We start from the raw sequence: 11,853 nt of genomic DNA on the forward strand, positions 1-11,853 counted from the left end.
ACTGCCAATTTGCTCTTCCAGGTTAATTGTACTAATTTATACCCAAAACCACATACATGGGCCCATCTCTTCACTTCCTTCAAACCTAGACTGTCTCAATTCTTTCTCATCGTTGCCAGCCTGGTAAAAAAAAAAAAAAAAAAAATCAAAAAAACATTGTTTCAATTTGCATTTCTTTAATAATGACTAAATTTAAGCATTGCTTTGAACTTACCAGGCATATTCTTTGCACGTTTTTTAGTTCATTTTCTTTTATTGATTTGTGGAGCTCTTTCTATATTTTAATCTTGTCTTTTAAGGCTGCAAATATTTACCCCATTTTGTCCTTTATTTTTTGACCTTATAGTTTCTTTTGCTTTAATTTTTATGTAGGTAAGTCTGTTAGCCTTTTCTTTTATATTTCCTTTGTTTGCTTAGAAAGGCCTCTTCTACACCTAGAATTGTAAGAATAGTCTCCCCTGTTTCCTTCTAATACTGTCACAGTATGTCTTTTATCTTTAATCTTTAACCTACCTGGAGTTGACTTTTGTATTTGATATAAGAATTTAATTTTTTCCAAATGGATAACATCTTCCTTATTTATTGACTATTATATCTTTTCACTTTTGATCAAAAATGCTTCCTTTGTCACATATTAAATTCTGAGGCACATCTGAACTCTTCCTTATCTCTGGAACTTATTTTCTTGGCAATCTTATATTCAGGGAAACCTAACCATCATACCTCTATCATATTTACATAAATGCTTCTGCTCATTTCTGGTCCCACCTTTCCTCCATTCCTATAAATGTTGTTTCCTCTTCTTCCCCAGACCACCTATACGAGACACCACCCATTCCTGAAATTTTGTTGCACGGTTACTTAACAACCAACATCCTCGGCCTCTTCTACTTGACCCCGACAAGCCTGCCCTCCCCGGGAACACCACACACCACTTCCCCTACAACCTCCTTAGTGCCTTCACATATCCTAGGGTTGAGAATATGGGGCTGCTTCTCAGCCATCCACTCCATTACCATCACATGAAAAAAAAAAAAACACCTCTCTTCTGTGGCTCATGCCATCTAGCTGTTAAATCTTTTTTTTTTTTTTTTTGCAGTTTTTGGCCAGGGCTGGGCTTGAACCCACCACCTCTGGCATATGGGGTCAGCACCCTACTCCTTTGAGCCACAGGTGCTGCCCTAGCTGTTAAATCTTGACTCTCTCCTGTCACAACACTCTGCAACCTCTTGGTTACTTCTTAATTACTCAACACTGTGGATCTTGGTACCCAGTCTTTCTCTCCCCCACCAAGACTAACATCCTAGATGATTTCAACATGCAGGAAGAAATAACCCACGTGCTGGCTTAGCATTTATCTACAGTACTCTCCTCCTCTTTGACCTTCTTCCCATGATCACCTTTTGGACCTTCTAGTCCTGTGAAGTGTGCAAACTTATCCTCCCCAGCTTTCTCTCTTTTCTTTCCTCCCTACCCTTCCTTCCTCTTTCTATTTCTCGCCCTCAGTAGAGTGCCATGGCATCACAGCTCACAGCAACCTCCATCTCCTGGGTTTAATAAGATTCTCCTGCCAAAAAAAAAAAAAAAAAGAGAGAGATTCTCCTGCCTCAGCTTCCCGGCAGCTGGGACTACAGGTGTCCACCACAACGCCCAGTCATTTTTTGCTTGTAGTTGTCATTGTTTGCCAGGCCTGATTCAAACCCGCCAGCTCTGGTGTATGTGGCGGGCGCCTTAGCTGCTTGAGCTACAGGTGCCATCTCCTTTCTCTTTTTAGAGACGAGGTCTTGCTATGTTGCCCAGGCTGGCCTCAAACTCCTGGGCTCACATGATCCTCCTGCCACAGCCTCCTGAGCAGCTGGGACCATAGGCACCTGCTGTCATGCCCAGAGCCATTCTCCCAAGGTTTAGTACTGTATAACTGTTTGCCAGATACCCCATATGCAATACTTCCAAAATCAAACTTAACTGTTTATGATTCTCACTCTTAATCTCTTAGTTTCTCTCTCTTTCTCATTTTCTTTTTGAGACAGAGTTTCACTCTGTCGCTCTGGGTAGAGTGCTGTGGCATCATAGCTGACCCTCCCTAGAATTGTGTACTTCATCCACAGTGACCTTGAGATTCTTGACTATGGCAAGAAGGATTCTTGCCTAAAGGAGTTTCTTACATGCCTTCTTTCTATGTGGAATACTACCTCTATCTCCACAAACTCCTGTTTTTAGATCTGATTAAACAGCTCTCTATGAAAGCCTTTTCAATATGTATCCTCACACCCTCCCAACTCCTACACACTTGGGTCAGGTGTTCCTCTTCTACACTCTCAAAGCATCTGGCACTTCAATTATCACTGAAGAAAACGACACTTGTGGTCTGTATCCCCACTTCCAGGGACTAAAGATGGATGGATGAAAGGCAGGCAGAAACACTACTGGAATCTGAAACAATGAACCAAGGATCAAAATATTCATAACCTGAATGCCAACGAACAAGCGATTAGACAATGACGTTATTACTCATTTGAAGTAATTAACACTATAAGGTGTGACCAAAACTTAATCCTACCAGAGGCCAGTGGTTTTCCAAATTACTAACTGGCTGCATAAAGATATTTATGAGTGCACCCCAAGGATGTATAGTGAAAAGAGCAAAATCTTTGTAGACCTTCCAGGCATTTCTGCTCTACCACTACTAGCTGTTTAACCCTGGGCATATTACTTAGCCTCTATGAGCTGCAGTTCTAAAAGATGGGGCTAACACTGACCTCAAAGATCTGTTATGAAGACTGAGGGGCACAATAAACACCAAATGGCAGACTCAGTAAATACTAGTTTCTTTCCATTCTCTACTTCCCTTTTCCCAAAAGGTCAGTTCTGTCAAGAAACTTCCATCCAATCATATGGCTGGAGTAGCCCTGGGGCAGGGTACCTTGTGGCATAACCACACCATAGAAGCAGCGGCCCAGAAGGGCTTTTGAAGAGCTTCCTAAGACCATGAAAGCCATAAAGCTTCAGGGGGAGACTGAAGGCGCCACTATTGTATGATGCCACCCTGTATGGTAAACAGGCTGATACTCAATGTGTAAAAAGGCTTGGAACTCTCAATCTGCCCCAGTCTAGGGTACAGCCCCACTCGAAATAACAAAGCCTCTAATGGAGGATCCCAGTGCTACTTACTGCCAGGACAAGGTTGAATGGTATCATAACTAAACTTTTCCTCCATAACATGTGTACCTGGTACATTTCCCCCATCACCCAATCCCAAGAGCTTTACAAAAGAAGGAGAAGGCTACTGACTGACATCTGAGGGGACAAGCACCCAAACTTCCCGTGGTTGAGCATACACTTGTACAGGCAGAACTCTCCACCACACCCAAGCCCAAACAATCTCACAACATGGACACAACAGTACGCCACTGTTGGCTGGGGATCAGGGCTGAGTGCATGGCCAGGAAGCTTAAGCAATGCCACAGCTTAAAACAGAAACAAAGAACATGAAGAGAGAAGCCTGAAGTTCCTGAAAATGAGTTGTATTCCCTACAGCCAGGAATAGAAAAGAAAATCTGACCCATTTCAGACTGCAATGGACTGTAGGCCTATAAACCTTGAGGGAGAGATCACATCTCTGAAAACACTTCACATACATACCTTTCTGACCTCTTCATACCCAAACTCCTCTCTTCAGTTGACTTTGACAGTGGGCCCAAAAGGTGGAAGAAAACATCTCATCAAACTGGCTAAACCTCTTGAGGATGATGCAAATTGACTCCACGCTATCACCTATTTGCACAGTCAGTAGAGGAAACTAATGAAAATGCAGAAACATAAGAGGGACCTCTTTCATTTCTATTAATAACAGAAGTACTGGTTAGGCAGGAAAATTCCTTTCCTCATGTATAATCAACAGGAAAGAGACTAAAATGAAGCTTATGCCTTTAGCCAGCTAAGCAATTGACAAAACGCCCTAGCATGAAGTGTGCAGCTAAAAAAACTCACACCTGCTGTTAAAAACAAACAAAATAACACAAATCAGTAAGATATCAACTGGCAGGCTCGGCACCTGTAGCTCAAGTGGCTAAGGCACCAACCACATACACCAGAGCTGGCAGGTTGGAATCCAGCCCAGGCCTGCCAAACAGAATGACAACTACAACCCAAAAATGGCTGGGCATTGTGGGTGCCTGTAGTCCCAGCTACTTGGGAGGCTGAGGCAAGAGAATCGCTTTAGCCCAGGAGTTGGAGGTTGCTGTGAGCTGTGATGTCATAGCACTCTACCAGGGTGACAGCTTGAGGCTCTGTTTCAAAAAAAAAAAAGGTATCAACTGGCAAAAAACCCTCCAAGGCTTTGCTTCATTCTTCTGTTCGGGGTTAAGGAGGTGGGGTGGAAGGAAATGGAACGAAGGGGATCTCATCACCAACTGTATTACTTTTTATTTTATTTTTAAAATCACCAAGTTCAGGTGGCGCCTGTGGCTCAGTCGGTAAGGCGCCAGCCCCATATACCGAGGGTGGCGAGTTCAAACCCGGCCCCGGCCAAATTGCAACCAAAAAATAGCCGGGCGTTGTGGCGGGCGCCTGTAGTCCCAGCTACTCGGGAGGCTGAGGCAAGAGAATCGCTTAAGCCCAGGAGTTGGAGGTTGCTGTGAGCTGTGTGAGGCCACGGCACTCTACCGAGGGCCATAAAGTGAAACTCTGTCTCTACAAAAAAAAAAAAAAAAAAAATCACCAAGTTCTCTTGACTATTGTATGTGTATAGTATCAGCTTTCAAAGACTGCAAAGACATTATTATTTTCTTGTTATCCTCAGAAATGCTTGGAATGTGGCTCAGCGCCCGAAGCTCAGTGGTTAGGGCGCCAGCCACATACACTGGGCCTGGTGGGTTCGAACCTGGCCTGGCCTGCTAAACAACAATGACAACTACTGAGAGAAGATACCCAAGAAGGGTGAGGTCCAGGAGAACAGGTCTTCTCAACGAGACCATAAGGATACACCTGCAGGGTCGTCTCCATGGTGACTCAGCTCTTGAGAATTTGTAGACTTAACTTCCTAAGGCTTGGAAATTTCCACTTCCGTGAAATCCTGTATTTCTGTGGGGGCTGGAACAGGCATCTCTCGCTAGATTCAAACTGACCAATGAAAATGTTACCTGTGGGTTGGAACTTTTTGAGACTGGAGATAAGAGAAAGACCCAGTCATTCCGGGAGTGCGGGAGTGTGCCATTTCAAATTCTGTGCCATGAGTTCCGCCAGCTGAAATAAAGACCTTCCTCTTATAAACATAGCATTTGGGTGCTCTTTCTCTCCATTGGGCCTCATCTTCCTGCAACACTACAACAAAAAAATAGCCAGGCACTGTGGCGGGCGCCTGTAGTCCCAGCTACTTGGGAGGCTGAGGCAAGAGAATTGCTTAAGCCCAAGAGTTTGAGGTTGCTGGGAGCTGGGATGCCAAAGCACTCTACAGAGGACGACATAGTGAGACTCTGTCTCAAAAAAAAAAAAAAAAAAAATGCCTGGAATGTAGGCAAATTAAAAAAAAAAAAAACAGCAACAACAGCTAGGAAATTAAGCAATTATCCTGAGGGCATATAGTTAAGCAAGAGATTTATAAACATGTCTGGTGGACTCCTGAATAAATCATGTTGCTAAATCCTGTAACTTACAGTGTTTAAGCAGAATATCTAAGATAGGGGAGTAACTGTACCTCAAAAAAAATAAGACTCACATTTTTCATAAAGCAGGCCTCCAGACTACCCACATACACCTTGATCAAACTGAGCTTCTTAGGCTTAGGGCTATTGGAAAAGCATTATGATTTAGGTAGTAAGGAAAAAAATGGCTGTGAGAAGACAGGCTGGTTGAAGACTGTGGGCCAAACTAATCCAGGATTTGGCATTCAAAATGACATACAACAATTATTTTACCCCTCAGCTGAAAACCATGCTCCTGCTACCTATGTCCTTTCCAGAGACAACATATTCACCTTATATATCTGTCCTTTTTCTATATGGCCCATTCACAAGAAAAAAATAATTCTATTCCAAAACTTTCTTCCAACTTTTTCTTCTTCATGGCTTTGAAAACAATAACCTCACTGGCAACCAAGTGTTTGGGAGAAATATGCCTCGTCCTTGCTGTGGGAAAGGAAAGTGTCCTTAGCCTCTAGGCCCGTGAGAATGGAGAGAACTCATCAGCATCACTCTATTTCCCCAGTCCACTTGTCTGGCTTTGTCTGTTTCTCTCTTGCAGCATCTCCAATTCTGTGATGAGTCAAGAGCAGCATGAGTTGGGAATAATAGTTGGGACCACATTATAGGGTGAGCCTCCTCTCACTGGAGTCACATACTTATGTTCCAAATTTGAAATCTGAAAGGAATAATAATCCTAAGTGAAAACCTGCAAATCATCTCCTTTTTGATGACCTTAGAAATAAATCAAAACCATAATACCTTCTTACAAATTTTTATACAAAGTGGCCCTTTATTGTTTTTTTTTTTTTTGTAGAGACAGAGTCTCACTGTACCGCCCTTGGTAGAGTGCCATGACATCACACAGCTCACAGCAACCTCTAACTCCTGGGCTTACGTGATTCTCTTGCCTCAGCCTCCTGAGCAGCTGGGACTACAGGTGCCCGCCACAACGCCCGGCTCCTTTATTGTTAATATATCTAACAAATAGTTACTAAATATTGATGCTCAGGCAAAGCATAGAAGGAATGGACAAAGGAGATATTTTAAAAGATTCAGATTATAATGAACTATGCCATTTATTAACTTAGTCACTTGTTTAATATCTGAGGATGAGGAAATCAAATATTGACAATGGCTGCAAAAGGATCCAGATACTCATAATAATCTTATTTCCATTATAGAATGAAAGAGAAGGGAATAGGGATTATTCAGTTCTGGGATCATGGCATCCTGAGTAACTAAAAGGGATGCGTGTGTTGCAGGAAGACAAGATCCACTGGAGAGAAAGCATCCAAATACCATGTTTATAAGAGGAAGGGCTTTCTTCACCGGTCAGGAGTTTATGGCATAGAAGAATTTCAAATGGCCGCACTCCCCGACTGCCTTGGTCTTTCCCTTTTTACCTCTAGTCAAAAAGTTCCAACCCATTGGTACCTTTTTCATTGGCCAGTTTAAATTAAGCAGGAGATTCTATTCAGCGCCCACAGAATTACAAGATTTCACAGAAGTGGAAATTTCCAAGTTCCAGGAAGTTAAGTTTACAAATTCCCAAAAGCTGAGTCACCATGGAAAGGATCCTGCAGATGTACCCTTGTGGTCTCCTTGAGAAGACCTGTTCTCCTAGACCTCACTATTCTTGGGTATTCTCTCTCACATGTGAAAATCAGACCATGATGGGAAACTTACCATACCTTACCATAACCGTACCACAGCTTCAACCAACTAATTTCAGGAAAAGAAAAGAAGAACACAGACAAATGGCATGATTAGACTTAACCATTTTACCTGGAAAATTCAGGCTTTATCAGCTCCATCAAACACCATGCTCCAGATATCAAGTTAGTATCTGGACAACATCAGATGGTGCCATTCCAAATTATCAAGTCTTTAATTTGCAAACAGGATGTGTCTTAATAATCAGAGAACTAATTTCATTCAAGTTTTTAGAACCAAAATAATTCCATTTAACAAGTTCAACAACACGCCACACATACCCTCTCAATGACAAAGACAGATGGCAAATACCAAACACCTCCACAGACCATGTAAGCAGCTGCTGGACTATGGCTAATCCTTTGAAGGTGGATTCAAAATAGAATTGAATCACAATACCAGACTTGTTTGTCAGAGAAGGAAAGTATGAATTCCATAGAGTTCCAGGTTCAGAAAAACATTAGCCCAGAGCCTACAAATAAGTTATTTGGAGAAAGGGGATAGAAATGTTAGTTATCTAACACATAACTTGCATATGTTGCTTTCTTTACTAAAATTTGACCATAAAGAAATATATTCTGGCCTGTAATCCTAGCACTCTGGGAGGTCAAGAAGGGTGAATTGCTTGAGCTCAGGAGTTTAAGACCAGCCTGAGCAAGCATGAGACCCCATCTTAAGCCTAAGAGTTTGAGGTTGCTATGAACTATGATGCCACAGCACTCTACCCAGGGTGACGAAGTGAGAGACTCTATCTCAAAAAAACAAAACATAAAAAAACAGAAATATACTATGGTTTGGGCCTTTCCTTGTTTCTGCAGAAACAGAATTATAGCTCAAAAGTCACCTGAAATCCTGCACAGGAAACTATTTTATGTACCAAAAAGAAGATTCCAAAGGGAAGAACAATAGAGAAAGAAAATACTTGTAAGTCTTTGGTAATGGTCACCCAACCCAGCCTTCATTATCTCTCAATGGACAAGAACTCTCAACTGATAATGCAAATTCATTCACAGGAAGGTAGTAATAAATTCAAATAAACATCTTACTGAGTTTCTAACCTGAGTCTAAATCTTTTTCATTAGAGAATTTATAGCATCCCATTCCTATTTAATTGATTAAACTATAGCAATGGAGGTGACGGCTTAATTTGTAAGTATTGGAATTATCCTCATTTATACAATAGTAGTAAATATCCTCATCTTTTGAGCATTTCATAATAGTGTTCTTCTGCTTCATAATTTCCCAGCTAAAGTGTAGAGCATGGGGCTACATCTTAGATTTCTTTTGTAACCCCCAGAGTACCAAGCACCAGGATTGTTATGTACCAGTTAAATGAAGGATCTCTTTCTGCATAAGCCAAGCTCCAACTGTTCTCTAACCAAAATAAACATATTCTGAGTGCCAATCTTGTGTAAGGCATTCAACTACTTGTCATGAAAGATTCGAATATGTGAGCTACCACATTCAACAGCAGACCTTCTATCCTCTCCAGCCTAATGAATCTTACCTGGATGCAAAGATTCTATTTCTTTCTCTAAATTATGTGTCACTCCCCAATGCCATCTGTTTAATTAAATGCTTGAATTCTATATATCAAATGAGAACTTTTGTGAAAGTAGTTTAAGCACACTTGAAACATCATACAAAATGACATTATTATATGGCCCAATTGTAAATAAGCCTTTCCCTCCACAAGACAATATAACCAAAGAGGTAGATTTCAGGATATTATTAAGAAAACTCCTAATTTTAAGCCCATAAAGTAGAATTTCATTCCTTTGCATTGCTGACTTTAATCATAAATTTGTCAAGGAATAACTATCCTCAAAAGAAATTTTCCGTACTATTACATAGTTGTGCAAAACTGCTAGCTCCTTCCATTTTGTATGAAGCCAATGTCCAAAGCCCACCTGACTCCTCATTTCACCTCTATGCCTTCAGCAATCCCATCACTCCACAGTTCCCACCCTCATCACATACACCAGACCTGAACTTTGAGCTCACTTACAAACCCTTGGTGCTTCTGCTCAAGTATTTCTTCCTCCTTCTTAGACCTGACTAATTATTACACATCTACCCTTTCTTTCTAAGTGGCTGCTGGAAACTCATTTCCTTATGGAAGACACTTTTATGTTATTATGCATAGGTTCTTGTATTTTTTTCTCACCAATTTTGGGTGTTTTCTCTGGTCTCCTCTACCCAGCCCTAGTCACAGCCTCAACTAGGACTCTGCCTCCCTTAAAAATGGTCAGAAGGATCACCTTAGCTGTCTGCCAGCGCAGTATTTTCAATAATTTGATATCCTGATTGAGTTGTTAAGTCCCACAGTGGGTATTTTTGAATGTAAACCTAACATAGCCCGAGGAAAGGATTCCAAACAAATCTGGCCCCAGAAGTCAGCTCGGAGGAGTGAATGGAAGAAGAGGACTAACATACTGGGGAGACTGAGTCGACAGCTAGAGAAAAAAGGCAGAAGGAAGTGGTGTGCACATCATCAGAGGGCTGGGAAGCCATAATGAGGGCGTCTCAGGAGGCCTTGGGGAGTTGTCCCAGGGGAGGCTCTCTCAGGGCTTGGGAACCAGGTGGAGCAGGTCCGACTCACCTGTTAAGTGAGGCCACGACCCGGAACCGAAGAGCAGGTCGCGGTAGCGTTGGAAGGCCTCATCGAGGACGGAGCAGCCGGGCTGCGCGGCCGAACTGGGATGGTACTGGAACTGGAAGTTGTTGGGATAGAGGACATAGCGGCGGCCGGAGGTCTGGATGTACTGAGGCCAGGGCCAGAGGGCCGTCACCCGCTCCGCGAACGCTGCCGCCAGCAGCAGCGAAAACCAAAGTCTGGAGCCTGCCATGGCCCGCCGGTCACCTCCTCCCAGCCGGCTGGGCCACGTGAGACCCTGGTCAGGTGAGCCGGCGCCCACGTGACAATCGGCGGGTCACGTGATCGGAGGCGGCCCTTTCCCTCCGGGCCTGGGGGCTGAGCTCCCACTGTGCGCCGGCCCTGGTGCAGGACTTCGCCGCGGCCGCGGGAGCGGTGAGTAACGGCCCGCTGCCACCCTGCCGGCCGCGCCGGGACGTAAAGCCACCAGGCTGCAGAAGCGCAGTGTGGGGAGGCGCGGCGGGCGCGGCCGGAGAGAAAAGTCTCCCAGACGCAGCACGTCTAGAGTGAAGAGTGAATCTTGAGCGGTGAGGAGAGTTCTCCAGCCCTCTTCCCAGGCCGAGGCGAATTCAGAAGCAGAAAAACTGAGAATTAAAACCACAAGTCGTTGTGATGTGAAATGCTGTAAGGCAAGAAGAGACTGGAATTAGGTAGTCTGAACTATTCTGTTGGTGAGGTGATCCACAGATCACTAAAATGTGATCTACTTAGCCCTGGAAAAATGTGTGCTTTGACGGCAAGCTCGAGGCATCCTATTCTAGCGCTTTCTGGTGTCAACTCTTGCTTTCATGATTCATTATAAATGTCCTAGTCATTTGTTCTTCCCGCCAGACAAAACTCCACATGCCCTGGTGTGTATTTACTACAAGTGGTAGCATATTGCTTGGACTGTAGGTGCAAGATGGATAATGCCCAGAAATAAAGAGATGAACCTGGTCTTCTTTTTTTTTCTTTGGCCGGGGCTGGGTTTGAACCCACCACCTCCGGCATATGGGACCGGCGCCCTACTCCTTGAGCCACAGGCGCCGCCCTGAACCTGGTCTTCTCAGGGACTTAGCTAGGAAGTACAAGTGTCAGGGCTTTATTCTGTGGGCAACTGAAAGTCATCCCAAAGATTTGCGTTTTAGAAAATTCCTTTTAAATCTCATGGATGGATAAAAAACCGTTAGGAGACACCCCTTCCTTTTTTTTAATTGGAGATGAAGGATGAGAGTCTAAATGACAACAGCAGGAGAAGGAAGAGAGAAGTAGAGCCAGGAAATAGTGGAAATCCAGAAAAGAGACTTGGAGCGTGATCAAGGAGAATGCCACAGATCAGACCTGGTCGAATCTCTGACTCGAACACAAAAGTAATGCTATTGATAATGCTTCATGTGGCTAGTATTTTTTAAGTCATAAAATTTTAGTATTAAATGTAAGCATCAATAAAACGAACTTTTTCAAAAATAAAGGGCTTGGGTTGGTGTGCTCCTACTTAATAGGCACAATGTAAGGGTATATGGTACACTTCCTGGATGTGGGACACAATAAGACAGAGACTTTACCTAACCAAGATTGTAACTTAATCATCTGTACCCTCATATTTCTCTGAAATAAAAATAAATAAGTAGATAAAAATAAAGGACTTTTAAATTCATGGTAATTTATATTCAGGCTGTAGGTAACTAATGGTAGTTACGTTTACAGATATATATATATATATGGTTTTGGTCAGATAATGAAGCAGTCTCTCACTTTTGTAACTTAACAGTGATTGGTCAAGAAATTTCTCTTAGAAGATTGATTACTTCTTCAATCTTTTGG

General features: G+C 42.9%; 1 protein-coding gene across 1 annotated transcript in view; it reads right to left on the reverse strand.

Annotated features, from left to right (window-relative positions):
• The window catches only part of HEXA (hexosaminidase subunit alpha), a 33,281-nt gene extending 21,727 nt beyond the window's left edge, over positions 1-11,554 (reverse strand). Inside the window, exons 1-2 of the mRNA XM_053593489.1 lie at positions 11,087-11,554; positions 9,997-10,982 (exon numbers count right to left, since the gene is read on the reverse strand). Of these exons, the coding sequence (XP_053449464.1) occupies positions 9,997-10,243 (247 nt within the window). The 5' untranslated portion in view covers positions 10,244-10,982; positions 11,087-11,554. The remainder of the gene's footprint in view (positions 1-9,996; positions 10,983-11,086) is intronic.
• Between the last annotated feature and the right edge of the window lie 299 nt (positions 11,555-11,853).

The sequence above is a fragment of the Nycticebus coucang genome, chromosome 6, assembly GCF_027406575.1.
Source record: "Nycticebus coucang isolate mNycCou1 chromosome 6, mNycCou1.pri, whole genome shotgun sequence".
Lineage (NCBI taxonomy): Eukaryota > Metazoa > Chordata > Mammalia > Primates > Lorisidae > Nycticebus > Nycticebus coucang.